The sequence below is a fragment of the Raphanus sativus genome, chromosome 3 (assembly GCF_000801105.2).
Source record: "Raphanus sativus cultivar WK10039 chromosome 3, ASM80110v3, whole genome shotgun sequence".
Lineage (NCBI taxonomy): Eukaryota > Viridiplantae > Streptophyta > Magnoliopsida > Brassicales > Brassicaceae > Raphanus > Raphanus sativus.
In genome coordinates, this window is record NC_079513.1 from 22,977,041 (window position 1) to 23,004,901 (window position 27,861).

The 27,861-nt window shown below is 41.5% G+C and overlaps 7 protein-coding genes and 1 pseudogene across 7 annotated transcripts; 4 read left to right on the forward strand and 4 right to left on the reverse strand.

Annotated features, from left to right (window-relative positions):
- The first annotated feature begins 71 nt into the window (after positions 1 to 71).
- Positions 72 to 5,145, forward strand: LOC130509287 (FIP1[V]-like protein). The gene is made up of 8 exons (XM_057005082.1): positions 72 to 793; positions 1,233 to 1,456; positions 1,614 to 1,740; positions 1,819 to 1,887; positions 1,967 to 2,095; positions 2,248 to 2,349; positions 2,450 to 4,024; positions 4,245 to 5,145. Exons 1-8 carry the CDS (start codon positions 125 to 127, stop codon positions 4,794 to 4,796), a joined length of 3,447 nt encoding a protein of 1,148 aa, XP_056861062.1. The 5' UTR covers positions 72 to 124; the 3' UTR covers positions 4,797 to 5,145.
- A 213-nt stretch (positions 5,146 to 5,358) lies between these two features.
- Positions 5,359 to 8,729, reverse strand: LOC130509289 (glycerophosphodiester phosphodiesterase GDPDL7-like). Its single transcript, XM_057005084.1, has 9 exons — positions 8,620 to 8,729; positions 8,364 to 8,507; positions 7,922 to 8,218; positions 7,737 to 7,846; positions 7,103 to 7,601; positions 6,614 to 6,934; positions 6,398 to 6,540; positions 5,830 to 6,313; positions 5,359 to 5,760 (listed from the first exon to the last, which is right to left on the reverse strand). Exons 2-9 carry the CDS (start codon positions 8,473 to 8,475, stop codon positions 5,465 to 5,467), a joined length of 2,262 nt encoding a protein of 753 aa, XP_056861064.1. The 5' UTR covers positions 8,476 to 8,507; positions 8,620 to 8,729; the 3' UTR covers positions 5,359 to 5,464.
- A 2,057-nt stretch (positions 8,730 to 10,786) lies between these two features.
- On the forward strand, positions 10,787 to 12,224 carry LOC108844012 (VAMP-like protein YKT61). The gene is made up of 6 exons (XM_018617197.2): positions 10,787 to 11,019; positions 11,106 to 11,203; positions 11,319 to 11,429; positions 11,609 to 11,674; positions 11,791 to 11,877; positions 12,004 to 12,224. Exons 1-6 carry the CDS (start codon positions 10,827 to 10,829, stop codon positions 12,052 to 12,054), a joined length of 606 nt encoding a protein of 201 aa, XP_018472699.2. The 5' UTR covers positions 10,787 to 10,826; the 3' UTR covers positions 12,055 to 12,224.
- Positions 12,225 to 12,308: 84 nt separating this feature from the next.
- LOC130509290 (temperature-induced lipocalin-1-like) lies at positions 12,309 to 13,120 on the reverse strand. Its single transcript, XM_057005085.1, has 2 exons — positions 12,685 to 13,120; positions 12,309 to 12,611 (listed from the first exon to the last, which is right to left on the reverse strand). The coding sequence occupies exons 1-2, from the start codon at positions 13,060 to 13,062 to the stop codon at positions 12,426 to 12,428; spliced, it is 564 nt and encodes a 187-aa protein (XP_056861065.1). The 5' UTR covers positions 13,063 to 13,120; the 3' UTR covers positions 12,309 to 12,425.
- Positions 13,121 to 13,720: 600 nt separating this feature from the next.
- Positions 13,721 to 15,745, reverse strand: LOC108845523 (glucan endo-1,3-beta-glucosidase 6-like). Its single transcript, XM_057005702.1, has 2 exons — positions 15,400 to 15,745; positions 13,721 to 15,016 (listed from the first exon to the last, which is right to left on the reverse strand). The coding sequence occupies exons 1-2, from the start codon at positions 15,726 to 15,728 to the stop codon at positions 13,903 to 13,905; spliced, it is 1,443 nt and encodes a 480-aa protein (XP_056861682.1). The 5' UTR covers positions 15,729 to 15,745; the 3' UTR covers positions 13,721 to 13,902.
- Positions 15,746 to 17,202: 1,457 nt separating this feature from the next.
- On the forward strand, positions 17,203 to 18,424 carry LOC108846113 (uncharacterized; annotated as a pseudogene).
- A 1,404-nt stretch (positions 18,425 to 19,828) lies between these two features.
- On the forward strand, positions 19,829 to 24,937 carry LOC130494687 (phototropin-2-like). Its single transcript, XM_057005086.1, has 23 exons — positions 19,829 to 19,946; positions 20,098 to 20,597; positions 20,685 to 20,867; positions 20,949 to 21,040; positions 21,169 to 21,370; positions 21,481 to 21,703; positions 21,798 to 21,868; positions 22,017 to 22,123; positions 22,211 to 22,260; positions 22,353 to 22,457; positions 22,538 to 22,597; positions 22,670 to 22,759; positions 22,835 to 22,911; positions 23,009 to 23,093; positions 23,171 to 23,251; positions 23,336 to 23,439; positions 23,558 to 23,607; positions 23,736 to 23,842; positions 23,936 to 24,067; positions 24,188 to 24,239; positions 24,331 to 24,443; positions 24,513 to 24,653; positions 24,741 to 24,937. The coding sequence occupies exons 2-23, from the start codon at positions 20,125 to 20,127 to the stop codon at positions 24,861 to 24,863; spliced, it is 2,721 nt and encodes a 906-aa protein (XP_056861066.1). The 5' UTR covers positions 19,829 to 19,946; positions 20,098 to 20,124; the 3' UTR covers positions 24,864 to 24,937.
- Positions 24,919 to 27,773, reverse strand: LOC108847409 (probably inactive leucine-rich repeat receptor-like protein kinase At5g58150). Its single transcript, XM_018620649.2, has one exon. It carries the CDS (start codon positions 27,440 to 27,442, stop codon positions 25,124 to 25,126), a length of 2,319 nt encoding a protein of 772 aa, XP_018476151.2. The 5' UTR covers positions 27,443 to 27,773; the 3' UTR covers positions 24,919 to 25,123.
- Between the last annotated feature and the right edge of the window lie 88 nt (positions 27,774 to 27,861).

Genomic DNA, 27,861 nt, shown 5'->3' on the forward strand with positions numbered 1-27,861 from the left:
CACCTTTATCGGTTTAATTTGGTTTGATTTGGTTTAATTTGGTTTGGTCAATATAAATAAAAGCTTCACCGTCTCTCTCAATCTCTCTCGTGCTTCGGCCGTTCTTCGCTCCCTCACTCCATTCATGGACGAAGACGATGAGTTCGGAGATCTCTACTCCGACGTTCTCCCCCCCTTCCAACCTCCTCTCCGTTCAATCGACCTCAACCTCCGATCGCACGAACAAGATGCCGCCGCCTCGGTGGCGGAACCTAATCCAACCTCCGTCTCTAGGGTTTCCGACGCAACCGCCTCCAAACCATCCACCACTCCCTCCCACGGCGCAATCGGCGACGACGACAAGGACATGATGGACTTCGACATCGAAGAGCCCGACGATTCCACGCCTGCGATTCCAGGTTTGGCTTCAGATCAAGGTACGGCGTTGATCGAGCAGGTCGGCGATGGTGGAGCCTACGGAGATGATTGGGATAGCAGCGACAGTGAAGACGATCTGCAGATAGTGTTGAACGACAACAACAACAACGCCGTCATGATGATGGGAGCTGAGAGAAGAGCAAGGATGGGAGACGATGATGATGATGAAGATGAAGATGAAGAGCCGCTTGTTATAGTGACAGACGCGGATCAGAATCAACCTATGGAGGAGCAGCAGCTCTGGGGAGGAGAAGAAGCTGTGGAAGGAGATGGCAAAGAGGGAGGAGAAGCTGTGAAGGGGAGTGCTACTGGACAGGCTAAAGCTGGGTATAATAGCAGTCATGGGTATCATCATCCGTTTCATTCTCAGTTTAAGGTCAGTGTCAATGGCAACAATGTTGTTGTCATGGCCTTTTTAAAAAATTTCATTGATTTTAAATATATATATATATCCATTGTACTTGTACATAAAAGTTCCTGAATGAAAATGCAGAGTATATTGATCAGAGAACATTGGAGTCTACTTCTGTTTTTTTTTTCTAATAATCATATGAATGTGAAAGGAAGACTAGAACGTAATAGCTCTCCTCCTTGTATATCGCAAACCTATGCCACCACCAATAATCTAACTTTAATGAAGAAGAACAGTCTCTTGGGACACTAACTTGCTTTATGAAGCTAACATCCCGTCAAAGATTTCATATTTTCTTTTGGATTGGTCATTACCAAAAAATTGCGAGTGGTTCACGCTGGGAGAATATAAGAGGCTTTTGGTAATTGATCTACTTGACATAATAATTATATTTCTATTGCAGTATGTAAGACCTGGGGCACCCCCTATTCCTGCATCTGCTGGTGTGACCTCCTCAGGCCAAGTTCGTCCACCCACCAACATTGCTCCTATGGCTGGTCGTGGCAGAGGAGATTGGCGTCCGATGGGAATGAGGAATGCTTCTGCTGCACAGAAAGGCTACCACCAGACTTGGGGTGGTGGTAATACAGCAGGGCGGGGACTCGACTTTACTCTTCCTTCTCACAAGTAATTTTTTATTTTATCTGCTTGGAACTGTGGAGATTTTAGTACCCGAGGCTCATGTTATCAATCTTATATACTTATTTTTCGTCTTAGCACCGAGTTTTGGATTGGTAAACAGCTGCGTTTCTTTTATTTGATGTCTACCTTTGCGTATTTCTAGGACTATATTTGAGTTCGACATAGACGCTTTTGAGGAAAAGCCCTGGAGATATCAAGGAGTTGATATCACAGACTACTTCAACTTTGGGCTGAATGAGGAGAGCTGGAAAGACTATTGCAAACAACTGGTAATTAATAACTGTGATTCGTATTCTTATTTCAGCCAATGAAAAGTACTAAGAGTAACATCTTTCAATTCCTTACAGGATCAACACCGTATAGAGACTACTATGCAAAGCCGAATACGTGTTTATGAAAGTGGCAGAACAGATAAGGTATGGCACAGTATTTCGTCAATAACATCATATTCAAAAAGGGTGACATTGCATTCCTAATCATTCTCCTTTACGATAGGGTTATGACCCAGATCTGCCCCCGGAGTTAGCTGCAGCAACAGGAGCACAAGGTGTTCCTGTTGCTTCCTCAAATTTAGTGAAGCCTGACAATGATCAAGGTGACTCAGCTAATATTCGACCTCCACTGGTATTTTTCCTCCTGCTTTGCTCTCATTTTGAAGTAGCATTGTCTATTTTTGGTTCACTATATTGTGTATATCACAGCTGGAATATTGTGGATGTACATTTTTTTGTTAGTATCTAAAGCTTGAGAATATTGGTTGATTTTTTTTCTCTCAGCCCCCTGGAAGACCCATACCTGTGGAGACTGGTTCTGGTGAGCGTCCGTCATCCATTGATACACGTGCTCCTCGAATGCGTGATCTAGAAGCTATCATTGAGGTTGAATATGATTCAAATCTCTCTTGATTTTTTTTTTACTTTTGAGATATATTTGCTTGATATACTGACTGCTACTAACTGTAATTGATTTTGTTACCAGATTGTATGTGAGGATTCTCATGAGGATGAGCCCTCGGGTGAAAATGGCGCAGAAGATAGTAGCCTTCCTGGAGATAATGCTCCAGTTGAGACTGGGTATGTTAACAGCGGGAGACCAGACACGGAATCTGCTAAACTAAGTCCTGCCCAGGTTGAGCCACTCAAAAGGCTTCCCAAAAAGCAAGACGATGAAATCTCTAGAAGCACGTATAGTGGCCAGAGTTTTCGTTCATCATCTCCTGATGGAGACAGAGGCACAAAGTCATCAAGTGTTGATCATGAAGATGTGGGAGGTGAAGCTGGCAAAGATACTGAGATGGAGGAGGAGCACAAAATGAGTTCTGCAGTTGAAGAAGATGATGGAGGGGAATCAAAGACGGAGAGAAGCAGTGAAAGCAGCAAAGCAAGATCTGGAAGTCACAGAGATCATCAGCAGTTGAAGGATAGTGCGGAAGAGGAAGTTATTCAAGATAAGAAGCATTTTACTCGACCATCTAGCACTAAGAAACATCACGTTAACAGTGCACCGCATCAGAGCAAAAAGTATCAGCACAGAGGGAAAGAAATGGAAAGAACTCGAGCGGGGAGCAAAGGTGGTAGTGAGTACGCAAATCCTCATATTGAAGCTGATTCTCGGTATATTTACTCAATGGCAAGTGGCGAGGATTTTGATAGAACGAGAGAGCGAGATGTTGATGGGGGAGTCTGGCGCAGGAAAGAGGATGACACATTCAGTAGAAGAGGTGGTGATGAAGGGTCTAGAAAAAGGGCTCGTGGAGATGATCTGGGCTCTAGGCAGAGCAGTGACCATGTTTCTTCGAGAAATCATGTGGATGATGGTGGTTTAAGAAATAATTACGAACTGTATGATCACATTGGCAAGAGGAGGAAGGAGGAAGAATACTTAAGAAGAAACCGCTTTGAAAAGAATGAAAACTCATATGGTCAAAGAGAATCAATCAGCAGCCTGAAACGAGATCGTGGTGATAGGTTGGACCATCAAAAGAGAGACGTCCAACATAAAATCAGAGATAATATCGACGACCACGCTTCTCTTAGGCACAGAGATGATTTATACATGCAGCAGGGAGATGGTCATGAGAGGTTGAGAGAGCGTGAAGATTTGGATAAACTAAAACTAACTCACGAGGATGGTTTATCAGCACGAGGACGAGAGAGGCAGGTGGCTTCAAGGGGTCGTAGAGGTTCAGAAGACCGATCATCATCGAGGATGAAGGAAGAGTATAAAGCTTCTGACAAAGAGCATCTAACCAAGGATACAACAAGGCAGACTAAACAGACGAAGAGAAAGGAACATTCTGGTGAAGAAAGTTCTTCCTATCACAGAGGACACGAAGACTTCTCTGCACGCACAGATGACATTGTTAACAATGAGAAAAGACCAAGGCTGGAGAGGACAAGTGTTAAAAGTGACCAGGTTATAGATGCTTTGGATGGCCAGCGATTGCAAGACAGAAAACATAAAGATTCCAGACGAAAGATTAAAGAACAAAGAGAAGGCACAGATTCATTGAGGAACAAGCAAGGAGAACAAAATGGCAATTCCAAAGTGACAGTATGCCCCCATCAGCTTATGAAATAATTTTTATTAAATCTCATCCAAGTTTTGCAAAACTTAACGTAGTTATTGTGAATGCAAACATTATCTTGCAAACTTTTTTGTTCTGTTGCCAAATCTTACCTATAATATATATACACACATATATATCTCATGGTTTTGTCACTTTTAATATGCCTCATGGTTCAGTGTTTATGTTTCTTCCCATCCCTTTCAGGGCTTAAAGGGAACCAACGAAGCAAGAAATCACAGGAATGAGATCCCACAGCAGCACAACGCCACCAACAGGCACAAGGAAAACGTTTCATCTGGTGATGAGCTACAAGATTCAAAGAGAGGACGGTCGAAATTTGAGCGTTGGGGAAGCCACAAAGAGAGAGATGATGCTGTCACTGCCAAGGGATCTTTATCCACTTCTTCGAAAGTTCAAGAGAAGGGAAAAGGCATTAACGGTCGAGCTAGCGAACCTAATCTTGGCTCTATTGGCAAGAACAGGAATGTAACTGAAGAGAGAAGTGGCCATGACCTTGCGGAGACCAAAGATGGAAGCGAGAAGGGACAACCAGGAGACCGGCACTTGGACACGGTTGAGAAACTCAAGAAACGCAGTGAACGGTTTAAACTTCCAATGCCCACGGAGAAAGACAACAACGCAGGAGTAAAGAAAATGGAGTCTGAGAGGCTGCCCTCTGCAAAAACTGAAGGCCCTGCGGATTCAGAGGTGAAAGCAGAGCGGCCGCCGAGGAAAAGAAGGTGGACAAGTAGCTGAGAGTCATAAACTGGAGTGGAAATAAAAAGCTGAGGAACTGGCTCTCTTTAGTTTTAAACGTATGACATGAGATTCTCTCATCCCACGGAGCAGTAGTGGCGGTATCCAGATGGAGGATCAACTAGGAGATTAGGAAGTGTGTTTGGGAGGAGCTATGTTGTGTAAGAATGGAGGGAATACGCATAAGGATTTACTCTTTGACAGAACACTTTTGTAGTAGTTGATGTAACTTTTGTGAAAGATTATTGGTCTCTTTTAGTTTTGTTCTCAGACCAAGTGCCTCGAGAGAGAGCAAGAATATTTTTAAAATACTAGATATATATATATATATACTGTATTAACTTAGTTACTCTGTTCTTGTAAACGACCTATAAAGACTTGATCGTTTGTGTTTGCCTTCATACTATGTCTGAGACAGTATGAAAGTAGAGCCTGCTTGATGGAGAAGGTTTCTAAAACAGAATATGAGCGAGTTATCACTGAGATCAAAAACATCCATATCATAACAAAACAAAGTTTCTTTAAAGCTTTAATCTATAAACAACAAAATCACTGTGTGCTTAGCTTAATATGAGGAAAACATAAAATAGCTTGTGTGTCAGTTTGGAAAATGCTGAGGACGAACGTGTTACAACCTATGAAAGTTATACCGTGTTATTACTCAGTCTTTACTCAGCAGCAAAGAGGAGTCCCAAAACCAGTATTGCCAGCAAGGAAAGGCCAAGATTAGCACTGGTGGCAATGGTGCCTGAGGCATGTTGTGAAGCTTCTCCAGTTGCATTAGCGGAGACAATGTTAGCAACAGGAGGAAGAGGCGGATCAATCACGTCTTTGGGGTCAAGAGGCGGGTTTGGGGCACTAACTGGTGGCTGTGCTTCCTTGGCTGCCACGGAGAGTAGAGCACCAGCCTCTGCAGGTAAGATAGCATAGGGCTGCTCTTTGTTCAAATCTGAACATGGACTCCCTGCATTTGCATCAAATACAACATTACACTGTTGTATCATGATCATCATGTACATGTTTTAAAACTTACTCAAGTATCTGGTTGCTGTGGCAGGGAACTCTGTGACGACTCCATCGACGCCATTCCCCGCAATGAACGTGGCAAGCTCCACCGTAGGATCGGAGAAGTAATCAAACGCTATGGAGAGGTACTCGTTCCTCAGCACGGAGACGTAAACAGAGACATTCCCTTTGTGCATTTCCTCCACTACGTTAGTCTTCCCTGTGGCAAAGCTTTCTGAGGTGGTGACCAGAGAACTTCTCATGAGATTGACAGCTTCTGCATGCTTCTTGATCTCGTCGACTGATGGCTTGGGAGCATCTCCGATCTCCTTGCCGATGGTCAAAACTCTTGTGAACGGAGGGACACCCGGAAAACCGGACAGAACAGAGCTGTCATCTGACTGAATCAACACCTTTTGAGTTAGTTGCTTGTCGAGTGTGGACTTGGTGACCGCGGACTTGACTGAATCTACGATTCCTAGACCTTTCTTTGAGGCTAGATAAGCAGCATTCTGATAAAACAAAACAAGGCGTTAGTGGAGCTTCCTTAAGTAAGTTAAAGCAGAATTTATGAGTTAAAGAGTGACAAGACTTGCCTGTATGTTGATAAGAACTCCAGTGACAGCCTTTGCTTTGCTGAACTCAAGGAAGACAGCGAGAGTCATGAACTTACCAGCATTCTTGTTTAATGGATTTCTCTGGAATCCCCCTTTAGTTAAGAAGGGGCTCTGGATTTGAGCTGGAGACAAGAGACATCATCCCAATGAGATAGTTTTCAAACAAGCTTTAGAAAACAAAACCAAGTTACTTACGTTTTAGAGACTGGATCTCAGCCCAAGTGAGATCAAAAGAGAAGATCCCATTGGTAGGCTGGATCTCAGGAACACTGGTGGCTCTTGACATGAAAGTGGTCATGGCATTAGTACTTGCTGTCAAGTCTGCAGAATCATGACAGAAAGTTATTCCATCTTTGGACATTTGGACAGAACAGTCTATCACATCTGCTCCATCGTCCACCGCCTTTTGGTAAGCGAGATCAGTGCAGCCTGGATAATCTCCACTTGCTCCATTGTGAGTTATGACCAACGCATGGTTTGCTTTGGGGAGGTTTCCCTTTTGGTGAGACAAGCAAGCTGCAAGAATACAAAACACATTGCGCATGAGGAGACATACATGTGCATATATGTAAAGCAACATTTTAGAGGTTTTTTTTTTAATCTCAAACTAGGAAAAAACAATTATAATGAAAGTTTAAAAAAAAACAATTAAGTTAACTATGCGTGGATGGCAAGTTAACTTACAGATGGCTTGTGATGCTGTTGGAGGGAAGTCAGTGACGAATCCATCAACAGAGAACTGATCATTGTCCACAAACTGGAGATACTCAGCGGAGGGATCATAGCTGTAGTTGAAGCTGGTGCGCAAATCATTGGCAAAGCCTGAAGCGTAGACCTCTAGACCAGCCTTGTGTGCATCAGCCACAAAGGTGGTGGCGGGCTTAAGGTAATTAGCCGAGTCAAGGGGCCAGATGTAGTCTTTAGGGACAAGAACGCCTGAGGCAAAGGCCTTGATGGCTGCGAGGTTCAGAAGAAGCTCGCTGTACTTCTTGTTGGTGGTTGGCTCAATTGCCTCAGGGTCTTTGAACTCGAATATGAGCTTTGTGTTGGCGCTTCCTACGTCCATCCCGATGGTTTTCAAGAAGGCTATCTCTGGAGATGAGATGAAATTAATGCGACGGAATCGTAAGGTTTTTAGGTACTCTGCTGCGCTCAGCTTGTGTTCCGTGTAGAAGGAGTCGTACTGCACGTTTTAAATCAATGTTTATTTATTTATTTGATGAATCAACAATAGCTTTAAATGAATCAACAAGAACATTCCTTAGGTTCGTTAATCATATATTCATATATATTATCAAAGAGAGGAATAAAGAGAAACCTGAACGCTCAACCAGAACTTGGGAGGCTTGGTTCCTAAGACGTCCTCCACGGCAGAGATTGGCATCTGGCCATCAAAGATGCTAGGCCGAGACAAGATGTTTTGGACCACTGCTCAACAATACAACAACATCAAAAGACTGGTGGTGGTGTTGGTAAACATTTAAAAATGAGAAGAAGACATACAAGAGACATTGGAGAAAATGGTGTCGGCAGAGTAGTCAAGAGCAAACCATCCTTTGAGGTCCTGACCGTTGACCTTGTATGTCTTCTGGCCTTTGGGGAAGAGAGTGGAGATGGTGGTTGAATTGTCAAGCCTGATATCAGGCAAGCAGAGGCCAACACCGTCATTTGTCATCTGAAGGTTGCACAACATGGTAAGGCCAGAGGAGCTGGTGCTAATAGCCAAGGCGTTTGCAGAGGCGCTTGACTCAGGGAAAAGACCCGAGAAGCCGCCTCTAGCCACAACCGCAGGCTCTTGTCCTGAAAAAACAGATCAAGGATAAAACATGTATATGCTTTTACGAAATAAACAAACAAACATTTTACGTGATGTGGCCATATGGGCAGTTACGTATATATTAATTCACTAGAAAACATGTTTATGTAAAAGGATTGATATACATACCGTTAAGGGTGAGCCATTTCTTGGTAGGAACAGCCGCCGCAGCAGCTGGAGTCTTGTGAACAGCGACACAAGAGTGTAGGAAAAGGGAGAAAATAATGTAAAACCTCAGCATCTTCGTGTGTTGTTTATTTGATTGATCTCCTCCTGCATGTGTGTACACGTACGTTACGTACGTAGGCCAAAGCAAAGTCAGATACGACATTTACAATACTCATAATCTATATAAGTTTCAGAAAAAAAGTGAAAGAGATCTCACAGTAAAGAAAAGAAGAAGAACATTAATCTCTTCTTCAGCTTGTTTTCCTCGTCGGTTATGTTTCGACAAAACGGAAAAGAAGCGAAGAAGAAGATGGTCAAACAAAAAAAAGTGTCGTTAATTAATGGGTAAGAGAAGTAACTCGCTCGTATCATCTCATTTATACCCATTTACTACTCTATTTTTATCTCTTTTTCCCCCTCCTTTCGCTTTTAACAGTTTTCTTGTTTTTCTAGACATTGACATTTGTAACCAAATCCGAGATTTAAACTATAGACCTTACTCGAAGAAAACTTTAAGAGTGTGATTAGGAAACCACAGCGCAATTAGGAGTAAATAAAATAGATGAACTCAGAGGAAAAGAAAATTAGTAAATAGAGTAAAATGGTGAAATGAAAAAATAAATAAAGAAAATTGAACAGAAAAAGAGGAGGAGAGAGCACGTAATCTTTTACTTCTCTTAAAGACAAGTGGAAAACATTTTAACCTTTTCAGCAGAATTCAGCTGAAAATAGGTGGAAAATATTTCTACTGTCTTTCACCTGATTGGTAACAATAAAGTAGGGGTGGGCATTTCGGTTTAGTTTCGGGTTCGGTTTGGGTTCGGTTTGGTTTGGGTAATTTGGGTTTTATAAAACTCAAACCAATTAAAACCAAAGTAGCTTTGGTTTGGGTTCGGTTTGGGTTTAATTTGGTTTGGTTCAGTTCGGTTTGGTTTAGATTTAGTTCGGTTTACATTATTATGGTCTAGTTTGGTTTGGTGTAGTTCGGGTTGGTTATAAAATATGAAGGCATCATTTTTATACTTTTATTAAAAAATAATCAACTGATAAACGATAGAGTGAGAATATAAAAACTTATGGTACATGATTTCATATATAATAGTATTATTTGAATCGTATTTATAATCTTTTTAAAGATATGGAAGTTATGAAAAAATGAAAAACAAAATTGTTAACTAAAATTTACAATATGTTAATACATTTTTTTGTGTTAATACATTTTTACTATATATATTTTTACTATATATATATTAGATTATCGGTTTGGTTCGGTTTGGTTCGGTTTAAACCCAAACCAAACCAAACCGTTCGGATCGAGTAAAACATGAACCAATTGGGTTACATAAAGAGTACGGTTTGGTTTGGTTCGGTTAACTTCGGTTTGGTCGGTTCGGTTCGGTTCGGTTTGGGTTTTTTGCCCATCCCTACAATAAAGTAGAATACAGAGTATAATTTATTTACTCCAAAATATTTACTCCAGAAGTACCATTCAATCACACCCTAAATTCGTACCTACCTGATTTGATATTTATATAAATTCTTGAATGATTTTCTAAAGACATTACTTATGTATGTTTACAACCTGAATCCAATCGTGATTTGAATGGCTGTCTAAGAACTAATATTAAGAACATAAAAAACAAATTTACAGTTCTAAGTTAGTACATGATATTAGTAATTCCAAACTAAAACAAATTGCATAATATTCAATTTAAATTTTAGTTGGACCCGATTTGAAAAATATTTGAATTTAGTATTATTAAATCTACTTTAATCCAGATTATTATTATTGTATCGAGAAGTTCTGAATTAAAATAACCCGACCAGAATCTAGAAATTTGAATGCAAATTTTTTTGAAAAGAAAAAGTTAACAAAATTCCAAAGAATAACCAAATATTCTGATCTATTGTTAATTTAATAATTTCTCACATTTCAGTAAATTTGTGTAATCACTCCTTCAGTTTCGGGAATTCAAATGTTTTAGCGTTTGAACTCGTACCATGGTCTTTCTGGTCTGACTGTCCTATATTCCCATTTCTTTTATTTATTTGGTGTTTTAATTTTTAATTTTTTTTGTCAGCCTTTTAATTTAGTTTCATAATATATAATTATTTTTATTCTGAAATATTTAATGTTTTCTAATATTTGTGACCACCTACAAAATATTATGTTTTTATTGTTTAAATTATTTTTATTTAATAATATTTTCATATAATCAAAATAAAACATATAAAATTTTGTATTTTTCTATGTGCAATAGTCTTAAGGACTAAGTAATAATAAAACAGAGGATAAGTGTTATGTTGATGATAAAAGTTTTACCACCGGACTTAATTTTTTTTTTCTTTCCAGCTCCCAGCGCCTCCTCTCCTCCTCTCCTCCTCGTTCTCCTGGCTTCCATCTCACGCAACCCCACCGGAGCTATGAAGATAACCGCCTTGTTTGTTTTCAAGTGCGCTCCCGAAGCTTCAAATCCAGTCATCCTCGCCAAAGCTTCCAACGTCTCCCACATCGGCTATTTCTATCAAACAAACGCCGAGGAGTTCCTAGTTTTCGTAGGTCGCACTGTCGCCAGCCGTACTCCTCCTTCCCAACGCCAGTCCGTCCAGCACCAAGGTTTTAGGGTTTGGACGATATTTATTATACATCTTTTCCACAGCCATTATTATTCCAGCTTTTGTTAATTGTGTGTAAAATAAAAGAGTACAAGGTTCACGCTTACAATAGAAACGGACTTTGCGTGGTGGGATTCATGGACGATCATTACCCTCTTCGTAGTGCCTTTACTCTTCTCAATCAGGTCTCTTCAAAATTCATTCACACTACCTCCTTTGTGTTTTTTATTTCAAAAAAAAAATAAAAAATCAGGAGGATATGATTAGGTTGACAAAATATCAATTGTTATTGTTTCTCAGGTTATAGATGAGTACCAGAAGAGTTTTGGTGAGACATGGAAGTCTGCTAAAGAAGACTCCACTGCTAAGTCCTCCTGGTCTTACTTGGATGATGCTCTTACCAAATTCCAGGTTTACTACAACTCTATTCTCCCCCATATGTGAAAAATGACACTGTAGGTATTATTAGCTCAACTGAGAGTGGATAAAATAAAGAATCCAAAAATTAATTGATTCCTCATGAACTAGTTTTATGATATGACCAAGTGATATGGTTTTTAAAGTGTTTATGTTCTTGCCCCCATCTTCAGGACCCAGCAGAGGCTGATAAGCTGTTGAAAATCCAGAGGGAGCTGGATGAGACCAAGATTATCCTTGTAACTGCACTCTCTCTCTTTTTCTCTCTTTACCTTCAGAACCAGAGAGTCTTGCAGATACAATAAGTGTGCTCCCCTCAAGCCTTGAATATTTATTTGATCTTTTTTTATTACAGCATAAAACCATTGATAGCGTTCTAGCCCGTGGCGAGAAGCTAGACAGCCTAGTGGAGAAGAGCTCTGATTTGAGCTCGGCGTCGCAGGTAACATTCTAACATTTCCATACTAGCTTTTCCCCAGCTTTAATTTCCCACTGTCTCGGTCGCATGTCATTTGTTATGTGTAGTAAATATTGATGAGAAACCGATATTGGTTTTTGGATGAAACAGATGTTCTACAAGAGTGCCAAGAAAACGAATTCGTGCTGTACTATTCTATGAGGCTGCATGCAGTTCTTGGTGTTCTGTGTATGTATTTTCAATTTTTTCATCCAAACTTTTGAAGAGGGTGAGGAGATTGTTTTCTTTTACACATCTCTAACTCTTGTGTGTTATGATGTCAACTTCAGTTCGTCTTTGTTATATTATACTAGTTGCTTTTGTTCAGGTTTTCTTATGGGAATATTTATTACTAATTCTCATCTCAGTTGGTGCTCTGTTACCGCAAATAGATTTAGATGTTGGAAATAAACAAAAGCAGAACGATGATGTTCACTGGAGTAAACAAAAGGGGTAGTAGTATATTACACAGACAATACACAGACAAAGGGAAGTAAAAGGAGGTGAAAACAAGTCTTGTGTTTTTCTATAAACTATTTGCCAAAGATAGATTTGAGCCACCAAATGCCCTTGGTGTCATCAGGAGCAGCGTTGGACTCGGGTGGTGTGTCACTCTGAGGTGTCTTGTGAAGCTTGCTGACGTCATACCCTTGCTCCACCGCCTTCTCCACCAGCTCCTTGTATGTCTCTTCCTCCACATGCGCCGTCCTGCTCAGGATCTACACAGCCCATACATCAATCCTTGTTAGCTTTTTTTCTTTCTATTATTCATCATAAAAAAAGAAACCTTACCCAGAGATAACTCCTCGAAGGCTGCCCAATGACCGCATGCTGGTACTCAGGATCTATATACAGCACCCAGTAATCACCGGTAACGGGAATGATAGGGAGGAAAGGAGGGAGGTAGAACCTGACTTTGAACTTTGCCTCATCGCTCTTAGGATCAGTTTTGAAAGCTGACCCTTGGATGAAACCTCTCTTGCCTCCGTTCCACGTCTCGTTCAAGACTTTAACCGTGCCGTCAGGGTTAAGGCTGTAGGTGGCGCGAGTGTCTACACCGTCCTTGGGCTGAAACCTGGAAGGGAAAGAAGCAATCTCGTACCAACGGCCCATGTACCTCTCCAAGTCTAGACCTTTCACCACTTCCATCTCTTTCTTCTCCGTGGCCATCTTTTCTTTCCTTCTCTCTTTTCCTTCTTCTCTAAGATTTTGAAGATATTTATTTCCTCTGAGAAGATAAGAAAGAACGGATTCTATTTAATAGAGGAGATTTCCTTGGGAGGAAAGGCTGACACGTGGGAAGTGTGTAGGGTAGATTGTTCTAGCAGCATCTATGAATTACAATGTGAAAAGGGGAGGTTACAAATGTTCTGTGGGGTAGAATACAATACAATGGGCCAAACGTGACAGCAATGGCATGCAACCGAATATAAAATATCCCATAGATCTTTGCTAAAATTTGACATTTCATGCTTTGCTTACAGCAATCCAGCTAAACCTCTTAATATTATCATACTCCCTTTTTCCTCCTTTCATCAGCGTTTTTGATCTAAAGTTTTGGCTTCAATCCTCTATGTATGTTTAGTGGATTGTTTAGTTAACCAATGAACTTCACTTTTCTTACACATGTGAAGAAGCATCATATTGTCAGGACTAAGACAGAGACACACTTAGCAAAATCTTTTATACTAAAGAACTTTCTTTTTAAAGAAAGAAATCATTTAGATATTCTTCTTTTTGATTCCTCAAATATAAGGGGAGCTTTGCTCATTTTCCAAGTTCAAATTAAATGCACATCTGGCCCTCTCTGATCAATTGCAAGGTTAGAGATATCAAATGTGCTAAAACTCAAAACAAGATCCTTGCATCTTAGGGTCACTTATACATTATTGGTCTTGTAAGGGAGAAACTGGAATCCAAGCAAAAGAAGAAGAAGAAAGCCACATCATACACACAAAGAAAGCCACATCACACACACATAGAAGTTACAATAAAATTGACAAGAAACCATCAGAAAATAGAGAGCATGGCTATGGCTGCGGCCATCAGCAGTGGCAAGAAGAACACTTGTCCGTGACTAGCAGCCCCACCGTAATAAGGCAGTATCATAATCGGAAACCTGCACGTTCCAGTCGAGGGATCCGTCTTGGTCACCTCCGATATGCCTGAAAACTTACATGCTTTATCCTCCTGGTCGTGTATCTGGTAGTAACTGTTGAACGCGTACGATACGTTATCCTTCCCGTCAAGTTTTCCGCACGACGTCCCAACCCCAAGACCACTGCAGTCCCCGCGGCTACACGCCAAGCTCACGCTAGCTGCCACCTGCGGGTCATCCAGCCTCACGTTTGGCTTCATCACACACCACTTCTTCATTTCATAGTTCACCTCTTTGGCCTGGATCAAAGCTCCCGTGTTGGTTGTTCCCAAGTTCAAGGCGTATTTTGGTAACCCGTCATACGTGAATATCCCCCAGTGTCGCTCGAAGTATCCAGGCTGAATACTTTTGGCATCTTCGTCTATGAGGCTGAAGAGGTACGCGTCGATGGGTTCAGGCCTCTTTGGAGTCCCTTTCCCACCTGAGATGTGATCCACGAAGCCTTGGTTGAACTTCTTAGCGTTCTCCACGTTGGCGTTCTTGTCCCCACCGGTAGGCCATCCGATCTCACCAACTATGATCTGCATGTTTCCAAAGCCATTCTTCTCCAGGGCGTGGACTAGAGTGTCGTAGTTCGCATCGAACTCGTTGCTGTAGAGAGTCCCACCATCGCTCACGGGCTTCGAAACGCCGCCGTCGAAGAAGGCGTAATCCAACGGGAACTTGTCGTCGTTGTAGAGACTGATGAATGGATAGATGTTAACGGTGAAGGGACAGCCATTTTCGCTCAAGAACTTGACGATTGTGATCATGAGATCACGGATATCGGCTCTGAAGTCGCCTCCGGATGGGAGTGTGGTGGAGGTCTCGTAGACATCAGCGTTCAGGGGACAAGTGACCTTCACTTGGTTCTGAAGATCCGCTTTTGTTAACGCGGTTTGGATGTTTCTCAGCGCAGGGAAAGTGGTGTTGAGATAGCTCCCGTTGTAACTTGACAGGAAAGGTTCATTGCCAACAGCAACGTATCTGTGTGTGTCAGAGAACATTCAGCATACAGTTTAGTCTTGTCTGATATAGTAGAGACATGAGATTTATCTCAGACAAAGACGGCTAACCCGTAATATATGTACACTTTTTTCTAAATACATAAAAATTACAAATTGTATTTCCAACAAAATAGAATGAAATTAATATGATAAATAGTATAGTACAATTTACAAATATATAGAATGAAATTAATATGATAAATAGTATAGTACAATTTACAAATATAATCAGTACAATTCATCAGCTATGGTTTCAGACACAACCTACTTCACTGTCTGTCAAGTCCCTAATTTCAACTACTAAACTTGTACAGTGTAACCGTAGAGCCCTAAAAAGGAAAGTTGGATATAAAAGGAAAGGACCTGATGTTGACGTTGTTAGTTGAGATGTGAGTAGAAACATTTTTAGCAACCCATTTCTCAGCGGCTTTGAGGCTGGAGGCGAGAGTGGACAGCATCTCATTGGGAATACCGACCATAACTTCGATTCCGGATTTACCCAGAGCCCTGAGAGTGTCGTACTCGGCGTCGAAGAGTTTCACTTTCTGAATACCGTTCTCTCTCAGCATCCGCACCACTGTGTCAGGAGGAAGAGGGTGCGACGCCTGCGTGCCCCAGTTCGCTCCAATCGAATTTGCCCTCCCACAAACCACTGCAACAGTCAGTAACACTACCACGAAGCCCCATCCCATCTCACCCTGCAGATCTGAGTTTTTCTTTTGACCAAAAAGCTACACAACACACTGAACTATATAATGATTAATGAGCTTTGAGGTTATCTGTACTGTCTCCTCGTTTTATAAAATAAAGCGAGCACGCAGGACTCGTGGGATTATTAGGACGCACATGTTTTTTGGCAGCTCATAATTAACAAACCTTTCTTTTCACCAAAAAGAAAGAGCTAGACAACACACTGAACTAGGAACTACTACATAGCTTTTGAGCATAGCTGTGCTGTCTCCTCGTTTTATAAAGCGAGCACGCACGATCGACTAATAGGACGCACATGTGTTTTTGTCGTTATGACATGTAAGCATCGTTGCATTTCATTTCTGTTCTTTTGATTCAACCTTGTATGGTCAACATTTACCTTGGTTTGAATGAATTCAGTGTTAAAAAACACACTTAAGCATCGATGTCTTTGGTGCATGTGGTCCCTGTGGGCTTCTACATCACAGGCTCATCGATTTCCTCTCTTTTCTGGAATTATTTTTGGGTACGTATATGACTATATTCCATTTTCATCATTTCTCCTACAAAAGTATTACATACAATATGAGGTATTGCTCTTAAGAACAAATGCAGAGACACTTTGAACCTCCACCAAAAAGTTTAAATCCAAGAATGTTGACTTGATATAGGGAAGGGATCACAGTTGCCCTGTTTCTTTTTTTTCATTCTTCCATGTCTATTACATCTTTTCAAGCATTAAGCTTTTGCTTTCAATCACTATGTTTGGAATACAACATTTTTTGTTATGGAAGAAAAAAATATAATTTTATTGTCTTTCACAGTCTCCCATCCAAGGAAAGAAGAATTAGTCTTGAAAAGGAATGATGCAATAGTATCGAGGACTAGGAGAGAGATTGAAAGAATTTGATTTACTACAGAAAATATTCAAGTCACAAGCTGGTATGCTAGTGCTACATTGGAAGATAATTTGATTAGTAATTTACGCTGCTTTACCGCATAATTGACACGTATTCACTATATAACTGATTAAGTATCCTCAGTCTTCATGTTCTTTCTGATGTTTGCAACAGCTTAGGCAAGATATGTCAAACCAGAAGCATTTGATTGTTTTTTTTGGGGGACACTTGAAACTTCTAGATAGATTTATACAAGTTACGTGCATCATTAATTATTTGAGACTGAGGATGCTCTCAGACTCAGAGTTGAGAAAGCTTACGATGTAAATGATATTCTACCTGTATAAATCATAGATACATGAAATAGTATCAATTCGATTCATTACCGAAGGCTCTGCTGCCACAGAGATCATTAATATTAACAAGTATAAACACCCTTTTAGTGAAGCAAATTGGGTTTTGAGGTGGAAAGACATTTCCCATGTTGGGTCAAGAGTGGGCCCCTTTGGAGACGACGAGAAAGCTCGAAAGTTCCCGAGACATCGGAGGAACCCAAGAGAAGAGTAAAGTGAAAACAATGGAGCGAGAGGGGGAGGAGGAGAAGAAGAAAGAGGGATCATCGTATAGGTATTGGGTGAGAGAAGCCACACCAGACGCAGCTCCTCCTCCTCTCCCCCATAAGCTCACCAACAACAACAACAACAACAACAACGACGTCGTCTCTGCTGCTCCCAATGCTCCTATTCAACCTCGGCTCCCTCTGGAACCAGGTTTTTTTTTGCTAATATTCCTTTTCTTTTTAATCTCTCAACATTCTAACATCTCCATTCTATTGTATGTTTCTAACAACAGGCTGGCACTTGGGAGGAGAAAAATCTCACTAAATGGGCCACTGATCGATTAAAGGTTTTCTTCTTCTTTCAGTTCTTCTTTTGTGCTTTCTATCTATGTCAAAATGTATTAATCTTTTTCTGAAATCGAATCGTTGCTCTCAGGAGCTGCTGGGATCAGTGGGTTCTTTGCAGTTTTCTTCTGGTAAAGCTGAGATTATTGATGTTAACAGATGTGTTGGAGATGTGAGTTTTCTATCTTTGTATTGTTATTTATGTTTGTTCTGGAACCGATGATGATGATGATGATCCCTTCTTCCTCTTAGGCTTTCTTGGTTACAGTTCGGAACAAGAAAAGAGTTGGCTATACTTACGAGCTTTCCCTCAAAGTCCAAGGTAGAGACAGACTCTTCACTGGCTTCACCATTGTGTTGATAGGATGTATTGCTTTTGAGCTTTGTAGTTGGTACAGTTCTCTCTCTCTCTCTCTCTCATTGTTTTTGTTCATGTATACATGATCGGCGATTTACTCAGGAGAGTGGTCTTTTGAAGAGGACACGAAGAAGGTGAAGGGGAGTCTCGACATTGCTGAGTTCTCATTCGGCGAGCTTGATGATCTTGAGGTAACTTTTATCAGTAGAGGCTTTGGTATGATTAGAGGAAGATGTTATGATATTTGAATGGGGTGATATATGTATGCACTTTGTTGCCTATGAGCAGGTGGATGTGAAGCTTAGCGATGACAAAGAGCTTTCCCAGCAATTGAAACAGCGGATTAGGCTGGATATGAAGCAGTTCTTAGAGCCCGTACGCCTGAAACTCGGTCAGTTCGAGCAGGAATTGAAAGATCGATAGTGACTTGTTGTTCTCCTTCTTTTCATTTCACATTAGCCATTTTCAGTTAGCCTGGCTAGACATCTTTTTGTATTCAAGCTACATCTGTTTACCAACACATCTCCGTTAATTGTCCAAGTGTTGTTCATCAATCACAGCTTTTAGTCTATTACCTAATGGGAAAATGCTTCAATAGTTAGTGTTCGTCAATAGCTTATTTTAAGGATCAGAGTACAATCAAGCAGAGAAACAACATATAAATAGGTAATTTGAAGAGCCTCTGATCTTATTACAGTCCAACTTATTCTTTCTTCTTTGCTCACTCATACCTTCTTACTATTGGTTTTTCACACCCAATCTACCTCCTCCACTAACAATCTTACCCTTCAGACTCTCTGCTGAGTCTTTTCTAAACTTTCCAAATGGGTACTATCACACTGATTAATCCCTTTGTTTCAGTTCCACTTTCACTCTGGTTAGAGTTGGTGAACAGCCCCGTCTCCAGTGTTTGTTCACTTAGAGCTGCTTCACTCTCCCCAGAAGCTAAATTCATGAAGAGTTGAGTAATACTGAATTAAGGCATTCTCGTGGTTGACCAGCTGAGTCAATGACGCTCTCTAAAGCCATGAAGAACCTCTTGCTAACTTGCTACAAACTTCCAACGGTACTTTCGCTGCCTTCTTTTCACCCACATCATGTTCAAATTGTCAAACTCACTATTTGATGGCCCTCGTTGCTTGCTGCAAGTTCTTGGATTCAGCATCCACATTTATGTCAGTGTTGCCTAATGCAGGTTATACTGCTTTATGGAGCTAACACCAATGCAATTTGCAAGAAACTAGATACGCTAAAATCACTGCCGTTCTCATTGGACCGGACCACAAGTGCTTCAGTTTGTTTTTTTTTTTGGGGCAAAATGCTTCAGTTTGTTTCTCTTTCTTTCTTTTCCCCATCTAATTTTTACATATCTTCATTAGTAAGGCCCATTATAGAAGGCTTTAATGAGCTTTTAGCTAGAAAAGACGAGGCCCACTAATCTCCTGATGGAGGTTTCTTTTTTGAGGGGTCCCCCGTTTTAATAATTTCTTCAGCATTATTTTGAAACAGACAAGACGATGAATAAACGAAAGACAAATCCTTGTTTCGTCGTCTGCGAAAGCATCTCGGCGAGAAGATACAGTCATTTTCTAAAAACGTGTTCATATCAGATGGCGCGTGTGCTACTACATCACTCGTAAGTTAGTTACTTCCTGGATTCTAACATTTTCACTTCTGTTATTGTCGGATTTCTTGTTTGTCAAAAAAAAAAAAAACACAGTTACTCTAATGAAAATAGATGTAGTAAAACTTTGTGATGTTGAAGAAAAAAGGCAAGTAAGAGGAAATGTTGAGCATGAGGGCACGTATTAGGTGAAACAGAGTGTGTGTGGTCCTTTATACGAGAACTGGGTCCATGTGAGATTTTGAATAAAGCTAGATAGCGATATCTCTATCCTCCCAGGCTTCCGCATCATCCGCTCATTTGCAGCCTCAGATTTTTTTGAGAAAACATACCATAGGTAATAGGTTAGGTTAAGTGCAGTTGTGAGTTTCTTTGTCCCTTTTAAAGCAATTTACTACGTATCCATGAGCTGCACCTCATAAGGCTACACGTCTAGTAATTCCTTTTGTTTATTTTATTACCAACTTCATCTTTCTTTAACGTGTTTCTTGATCACTTTGGTAGCATTTATGCAGGTGTGATTGCCCCATCCATCCATCTATCTAACTCTTGGTTAAAACTTGTCTGGTTTTGATTTTTTTTGCAGCCAATTCATTACTCTTAAAGAAACGATATGGAGAGGCCAAGAGCCCCTCCTTCTCCCTTGACCGATTTGGAGCCATTAAGTGAACGCAGGTCCCTTGAGGTCTTCAACCCCTCATCAAAGCCTCAAGATGGCAACGGCAAAGGCAGCAGCAGCAGTAAGTGGATGGAGTTTCAAGACTCTGCAAAGATAACGGAGAGAACCGCTGAGTGGGGATTATCAGCTGTTAAGCCGGCGGAGTCAGGAGAAGTCGGCATTAGCTTCAAGCTGTCTACTGAAGTGGAACGAAGCAAGATGTCTAGGAGGTCATCCGAAGAATCAACATCTTCTGAAACTGGAGCCTTCCCAAGAGTATCCCAGGAGCTCAAAACCGCTCTATCCACCTTGCAGCAGACCTTTGTTGTCTCTGACGCCACACAGCCACACTGTCCCATTGTTTATGCCAGCAGTGGATTCTTCACCATGACCGGTTATACTTCCAAGGAGATTGTAGGAAGAAACTGGTAACGTCTCTTCTCATATCATTTTTCTAGTTTCATCCACGGTTGCTAGTTAGCATAAATAGATCTTTTTTTTGAAACCCATGCCAGCCGGTTTCTGCAAGGGCCGGACACAGACCAGAAAGAGGTTGCCAAAATCAGAGATTGTGTCAAGAATGGAAAGAGTTACTGTGGAAGGATCTTAAACTACAAAAAGGATGGAACTCCCTTCTGGAATCTTCTCACAATCACTCCTATAAAGGATGACCAAGGCAACACCATCAAGTTCATTGGGTACCCCCTCCCTGTTTTTTCTCTTTACTTAAACGACTGTCTCAGAGTAAATCATATTCACACTTCTATCTGCTTTTGCAGGATGCAGGTTGAAGTAAGCAAATACACAGAAGGCGTAAACGATAAAGCATTGAGGCCTAATGGACTCTCCAAATCCCTTATCCGATATGATGGTTTCTCCTTCCCTTGCATCTCTCTCTATTAACACTCACTTGTGTGATTAAAACAATGATACAGTTTAACTTGGGATGATGTACACAAAATGCATAACATGTCCTGTTTTTTTGATGTTGGTAATCAGCTCGCCAGAAGGAGAAAGCTTTGGATTCCATGACAGAGGTCGTGCAAACAATAAGACATCGCAAGTCTCAAGTGCGCGACTCTGTGAGCAATGATGTTATGTTTAAGCCAGATAGTGCTACTACACCTGGTAGACAAGCTATACAATTAGATGAGCCTTCAGAGTCAGCCACAATACCTGGACGTGTCTCTACTCCAGCGAGGTGAGTCTTTTTCAGCACCAGATAAGCATGTCTCTTAGCTCACAGAAGTGTGATGAAGCTGTACATGTATACCCTGAATGTTTTGTGATCAGTCCTCATGCAATGTGCAGGTCAAAGAGCAAATCACTTAGCTCGAATAAAAAGCATGAAGATGTTCTTAGTGTGGAGCCTGAAGAACTGATGTTGAGCACAGAAGTTATAGAGCCGAGAGAAAGTTGGGACCGTTTAGAAAGAGAAAAGGATATACGCCAAGGGATTGATCTAGCCACCACTCTTGAGCGCATAGAGAAGAACTTCGTCATCAGTGATCCTCGTCTTCCTGATAATCCCATTGTATGTTTATCTCAGTCTGCCACTATGTTTGGTGCTGCAGACATGTGGTAAGCATGTAACATTGAAATGATAATGCAAACTGATTTCTATGCAGATATTTGCGTCAGACAGCTTTCTCGAACTGACAGAGTATACACGTGAGGAAATTTTGGGCAGGAATTGTCGGTATGTGACATATTCTTATCCTTGTATCTTTAACTCATGAGATTCATCATGCGTAGTCAGTATGCAGTCTTCTCGGCTGTGTTTTACTTATTGTTGTGATATGAATCTGTGCAAAGTTGTTGGCCATATTAATCCGTCTTGGTCTCAGGTTTCTTCAGGGTCCAGAGACAGATCAGGTAACTGTCCAAAAGATAAGAGACGCAATTAGAGATCAAAGGGAGATAACTGTACAGTTGATTAACTACACTAAGAGCGGTAGTTATCTGATACTGAATATTTTTAAAAATTATCTTGCAAGTTTTCAATTTGGTTAGCTCATCAAACCTCTCTAAATCAATGCAGGAAAGAAGTTCTGGAACTTATTCCACTTGCAACCTATGCGTGATCAGAAGGTCGCCATGAGATTATTGTTATATATAGATTTAGATCCTTGGAAAAAAACTGTGAATTGTTGCTGACTACATGTACTTTTTTTCATCATTAGGGCGAGCTTCAATACTTCATCGGTGTGCAGCTTGATGGAAGTGATCATGTTGAACCCATCCGAAATCGTTTGTCTGAGAGAACAGAGATGCAGAGTTCTAAACTGGTACATGGTTCATCTCGTACTGTTATTCTTAAAATGATCTTTTCCATCAAAAGGAGGCTCTCACACTGGTCATAATCTAGGTTAAAGCTACAGCAACAAATGTAGATGAAGCTGTCAGAGAACTTCCAGATGCTAATATGGTAAGGTTTACTAATTCATAATATACAAAGATGTCAAACATATAAACTTCAATCATTGTGAACGTGTTTTAGACACCGGAAGACCTGTGGGCTGCACACTCAAAGGCTGTCTATCCTCTGCCTCACAAAAGGGAAAGTACTTCCTGGAAAGCAATACAGAAGGCATGCATCAAACCTCATTACTTTTGACTTCGTTTCTCAGTCATCCTGGCTTGAACGCAATATTCTCCTTTGTAGATCCAAGAGGGTGGAGAAACAGTGGGACTACATCATTTCAAGCCAGTAAAACCGTTGGGGTCTGGTGATACTGGCAGGTACCATTTCCATTGTATCCAGTAAACTTGAAGCCAAAACTGTCCTTGCTTTTACCTTGTACATACTTATATGAGTTTACTACTTTATTTGTTACAGTGTCCATTTGGTTGAACTGAAAGGTACAGGTGAGTTATATGCCATGAAGGCAATGGAGAAAACCATGATGTTGAATCGTAACAAGGTATATATGATGGATGAGTTCCAAAAAATGAAGTTTATATTATATCTCTCTCATTGACAAGGTGCAGTTTTATACAGGCTCACCGAGCACGCATCGAAAGGGAAATCATTTCCCTTCTGGATCATCCTTTCCTTCCCACTCTCTACGCTTCCTTTCAGGTATACATGTTTTTTTTTTTCTTGTTTGTATCAGTTTTAGTTCTTGCGTCTCATTGCTAAGAAAGCGTTCTTTTCTTTCGCCAGACATCTACGCATGTTTGTTTGATTACAGACTTCTGCCCCGGTGGAGAGTTGTTTGCATTGCTTGACAGACAACCCATGAAGTTTTTGTCAGAGGAATCAGCAAGGTACCCCTATTCTTCTTCAGTGTATACACTGGTGAGAAGCCAATGTCAGTGTGGTGTAATAACTACACAAGGGCACTATGCCCTTGCGAGTTACTCTAATCAATCTCTTTTTCTTCAGGTCCTATGCAGCAGAGGTCGTTATCGGCTTAGAATATCTTCACTGCCTAGGTAATAATCCTTGTCTCTGTTGTCCTAAACATCTCTTTCTCATACATTTAGCCACACACACCTTGAGTAGAGTCTCTCTCTTTTTCAATATTGATAGCAGTTTCGTTATATATGTGGTCCATAAACAGGAATAGTATACCGAGACCTAAAGCCTGAAAATATACTGCTGAAGAAGGATGGACACATTGTATTAGCAGACTTTGATCTATCATTCATGACGTCCTGCACACCCCAGGTTCAACTCCAGTTTTCTATTCTAATTCAGCCCCATTTATGTTGGTAATATAAAGAAAAGTGATGATCAAGAGTATAATAATGGTGTGTGCAGCTTATTGTTCCACCTGCACCTAATAAAAGAAGGAGATCATCGTCATCAAAGAGTCAGCCATTGCCTACATTTGTTGCAGAACCAATCACCAAGTCAAACTCTTTCGTTGGGACTGAAGAATACATAGCTCCTGTACGGTGATGCACTTTTTTGTTTATTATCTCTGGAAATCTTCATTTGTAGGTTGCAGTTGCATCTTCAGCATGTGTAAGATTTTGAGTCTTATCTTTATGGTTTACATAATTATTTCAGGAGATCATCACCGGTGCTGGTCATACTAGTGCTATTGATTGGTGGGCACTGGGTATAACCTGCCACCATCTTACCTAATTATGATAAGTTACGTCACAACCCCCTTTTTATAATATGCTGATCTCTTTTTTTCTGTGTGCTAGGTATCTTGTTGTATGAGATGCTTTATGGTCGCACACCGTTCAGGGGTAAGAATAGGCAGAAAACATTTGCCAACATCTTGCACAAAGATCTCACCTTCCCCAGCAGTATCCCTGTGAGCTAGCTATCTTGTAACAACCTGTGTGTCTTTAGAAAAGTACTAACCATGTATTGTATTGTGCAGGTAAGTCTTGTAGGTAGACAGTTGATCAACGTGTTACTAAATAGAGATCCTAGAAAACGGTTAGGTACCAAAGGTGGAGCAAATGAGATAAAGCAGCATGCTTTCTTCCGTGGGATCAATTGGCCTCTCATACGGGACATGGTAGGCCTAAACTAACACAGAGCTTTTATATATCAGCTCGTGTCACACACTTGTGTTTCTTGGCTAATGAATGTAGAGTGATTGCAGGACCCTCCACCATTAGATGTCCCATTGCGTATAATAGAGAAAGATCCAAAAGCCAAAGATATAAAGTGGGAAGATGATGGGGTGCTTGTGAATTCTATGGACATTGACATTGATCTCTTTTAAACACCAACTCTTGTGCCCTTTCAATCTCATTTTACTGCAAAACTCTTCTTCTCAATAAAACAAAGCTGTTGTATCTCTAGCTGCTTACATGTATATAATGCACTTAGACATAACCGGCTATTTCATGTTCACACAATTTCTTCTTCTAAAATATATTAATCATCAAAATAGAACAATATGTATGACCATGTTAGTATGTTATTAGAGAGTATCACACAATCTTACATTTCTACAATAAAAAATCAACCTTTGTGCCGCCGCTATGAGGGTGAAATGTCTTTGAGCAGTCCAACCACCTGCTGCATTGTGGGTCGCTTCCAGGACAGATCAGCCGTGCACAAGTAGCCTATCTTCACAGCTTCTGCAATCTGCTCCACCGGACCTGTCCCTTGCAGGGTTGGATCTATGGCTCTAGATCCTTGTCCCTCTCTCACCAACCCTCTCACCCAACTCACCAAGTCCCATTCCGCCTTCTTCCCGCTCACGAGCTCAAGCAGAACAACTCCAAAGCTGTACACATCTGATTCTAATGTAGGAGAGCCATGTTCCTCCAGCTCTGTTGGTGTGTAGCCGTCTAAATCACAGAGGAGTCCCTCGTTCAAGAGCTTTGCCAGACCAAATTCTGCTAGCTGAGGTTCCTGGCTAGTGTCTAAGAAGATTGTTCCAGCCTTCACTTCCCCGTGCACCACCGGAGGAATGCAGCCATGATGGAGGAAAGCCAACGCCCTCGCCGTCCCCAATGCTATCTTATGCCTTAGTATCCATGAAACAGATTCATCTGTGGTGTGAAACAAAGTATGCAAGTTAACATAGTCTAGGTGCTCGTAGATCACTATTCTTTGCTCTGCAGCTATGCAGTATCCAGAGAGCGGGACGAGATTCGGGTGATTGATCCTTGCAAGGCGTTCGAACGTCAACGAGGCTTCATGATCACTCAACGTCGTTCCACTTGAGACAACTTTCAAAGCTGCTCTGAATCCACCGGGTAGAACTGCCTCATAAGTAGGACCAGACTTGCTCTCCCACAACAATGCACCACTGTCAAAGTTAAGAGTCGCAGCCTTAAGGTCAGCAAGCGTCATCTTCATCAACGGCTTGTCAATCATCACAACAGGGACATCAGTTGATTCCCCTTGGTCTAGTAACAAGTTGGGTTCCGCTGCTTGCTTTGTCGCCCATGTTCTTGATTTTCTTCTACCTCTCAACGCCACAAGCACGACCAACAGAGCAACAAGCAAGAACGCCATGGAGATTGCCAAAGTCAAACCAATCTTAAGCCCCGTCTTCTTCTTGCTCACGCTCTCTCCCTTTTGAACAACTGGCTTTGCAGCGAAGGGGCAGTTGTTCGTGAGACCAACGAAGGACGTCTGGATCATTTCTTGCGTGAAGTTGGGGTCACAGAAGGTGAGATTGTTGAAAGAGAAGTTAAACCTCCGAGTCAAAGAGAGTTTCTCAAGAACCGTCCTTGGAATGTCACCGTCTAGCTTGTTTAGCGAGAGATCAAGTACTTCAATGTTCTCGAGAGGTAGTAACAAAGGTACATTCCCAGTGAGGTTATTAGAGGAGAGATCAAGAACCTTGAGAAGACTCAACCGAGAGATCTCACTCGGAATGAAACCTACCAGATTGGTTCTTGATAGGTTCAGATAATACAAAGCTGAAAGCTTTGTGATTTGAGGGAACTCTTGTACTCTGAACCGGTTTGACGCGAGGTTAAGGTGTCCCAGCTTCTGAGCTGAACTCAAACCGTTAAGTATATGCCCCACAAAACCATTCTCAGACAAGTCAAGATGAGTTAAACTAGACAAGTTGTGTTTATGTCCGGTTATTAAATGCAAGACATGACCATCAAAACGGTTATCACTGAGATCAACCGTCTCCACGTTTCCACGCAAGACTCCATCCACCGACCCCTGAAACAGATTACGCGAAAGGTTCAACCTTTTCAGCTCCGGGAAAGCAGAACCAAACCCAACGGGGAGAGACCCGGTGAGGCGATTCGACGAGAGGTCGATAGAGACTAAAGCTCTGCAATTGAGAAGCCCTGGAGGGAGGACAGACCGAAAGGCGTTGTTGTTGAGGTTGAGAGTTGTGAGAGCGACGACGGAGCTTATGGAAGCGGGGATTTCGCCGGAGAAGGCGTTGAAAGAGAGATCGAGAGTCCGGAGCGAGACGAAGTTGCCTACGTTGCTGGGGAGAGGATGGGAGATGAGGTTGGAGGAGAGGTTGAGATGCTGGAGCGAGTCGAGGCTCCACAGGTCTGAGGGCAGAGAGGTGATTTTGTTGCCGCTGAGATCCAAAGATTGGAGCTTTATCAATTTTCCGATGGTGTTGTCCGGGATGGGACCGGAGAGGTTCGACCCGGGAGCAGAGAGGTGGAGGATGTTCTGTTTTTGTCTGTCGCAGACCACTCCAGGGGATGAGCATAAGGAAGAAAATGTGTGGGGTTTGGGTGAGGAAGTGCTCATTTGGTTGAAGAAGTTAGAGAGGTGAGATGCGTCTGTGTTGGGATCTTGGCTGTTAAGTTGGTTGGCGAAGAGGGAGAGGAACACAAGAGCTCTCCATATAGGCAAGCCCATGGTTTGGTGAGTCTTGGAGAAGAGAGGATGATCTCAGATTCTCAGAAAGAAGACGGACTGTGTGTGAAAGACATAATGGAATCACGAGGTGGAGAGATGTGATAGTTTGGAATAATACGCTGAGAATCTCTTTTCACGTGAACAGCTTCAAAAAGAAAAAAACAGAGGTTAATAAGAAGAAGAGGATAAGGGGAGGTTTTGGGGAGAGTTCAGACTTCAGAGTGAGTTTGGCTGTATCCTATAGAGAGAGAGAGTCTTTGAAAGTCAAAAAAGATTGTAATTAGGTAAAGTTTTGTTTTTTCTTTTTTGCTTTTGGGTTGTGAGTCATGGAATCTGGATCAGAGTTTGAAATTCGGAAGTTGTCAAATGGATTTGGTGGAGTGGTGGGAGAGTGGGTGGTTGTGTGGTCTCTCATTTCT

What these genes read in the sequence shown, in the direction of transcription:
- LOC108847409 (XM_018620649.2), bottom strand. Translation starts at nt 27,442, where the DNA reads ATGGGCTTGCCTATATGGAGAGCTCTTGTGTTCCTCTCCCTCTTCGCC.
- LOC108844012 (XM_018617197.2), top strand. Translation starts at nt 10,827, where the DNA reads ATGAAGATAACCGCCTTGTTTGTTTTCAAGTGCGCTCCCGAAGCTTCA. An exon ending in CCTTTACTCTTCTCAATCAG is followed by an intron (nt 11,204 to 11,318) that starts GTCTCTTCAAAA and finishes ATTGTTTCTCAG; the next exon opens with GTTATAGATGAGTACCAGAA. An exon ending in ATGAGACCAAGATTATCCTT is followed by an intron (nt 11,675 to 11,790) that starts GTAACTGCACTC and finishes TTTTTATTACAG; the next exon opens with CATAAAACCATTGATAGCGT.
- LOC130509289 (XM_057005084.1), bottom strand. Translation starts at nt 8,475, where the DNA reads ATGCTGAGGTTTTACATTATTTTCTCCCTTTTCCTACACTCTTGTGTC. An exon ending in GAAATGGCTCACCCTTAACG is followed by an intron (nt 8,219 to 8,363) that starts GTATGTATATCA and finishes CTGTTTTTTCAG; the next exon opens with GACAAGAGCCTGCGGTTGTG. An exon ending in GAGTTCTTATCAACATACAG is followed by an intron (nt 6,314 to 6,397) that starts GCAAGTCTTGTC and finishes TTGTTTTATCAG; the next exon opens with AATGCTGCTTATCTAGCCTC.
- LOC130494687 (XM_057005086.1), top strand. Translation starts at nt 20,125, where the DNA reads ATGGAGAGGCCAAGAGCCCCTCCTTCTCCCTTGACCGATTTGGAGCCA. An exon ending in TGATGTTGAATCGTAACAAG is followed by an intron (nt 23,094 to 23,170) that starts GTATATATGATG and finishes AGTTTTATACAG; the next exon opens with GCTCACCGAGCACGCATCGA. An exon ending in CCTTCCCCAGCAGTATCCCT is followed by an intron (nt 24,444 to 24,512) that starts GTGAGCTAGCTA and finishes TGTATTGTGCAG; the next exon opens with GTAAGTCTTGTAGGTAGACA.
- LOC130509290 (XM_057005085.1), bottom strand. Translation starts at nt 13,062, where the DNA reads ATGGCCACGGAGAAGAAAGAGATGGAAGTGGTGAAAGGTCTAGACTTG. An exon ending in CTTCGAGGAGTTATCTCTGG is followed by an intron (nt 12,612 to 12,684) that starts GTAAGGTTTCTT and finishes TGGGCTGTGTAG; the next exon opens with ATCCTGAGCAGGACGGCGCA.
- LOC130509287 (XM_057005082.1), top strand. Translation starts at nt 125, where the DNA reads ATGGACGAAGACGATGAGTTCGGAGATCTCTACTCCGACGTTCTCCCC. An exon ending in CGTTTCATTCTCAGTTTAAG is followed by an intron (nt 794 to 1,232) that starts GTCAGTGTCAAT and finishes TTTCTATTGCAG; the next exon opens with TATGTAAGACCTGGGGCACC. An exon ending in ATGGCAATTCCAAAGTGACA is followed by an intron (nt 4,025 to 4,244) that starts GTATGCCCCCAT and finishes CATCCCTTTCAG; the next exon opens with GGCTTAAAGGGAACCAACGA.
- LOC108845523 (XM_057005702.1), bottom strand. Translation starts at nt 15,728, where the DNA reads ATGGGATGGGGCTTCGTGGTAGTGTTACTGACTGTTGCAGTGGTTTGT. An exon ending in ACTAACAACGTCAACATCAG is followed by an intron (nt 15,017 to 15,399) that starts GTCCTTTCCTTT and finishes TGACACACACAG; the next exon opens with ATACGTTGCTGTTGGCAATG.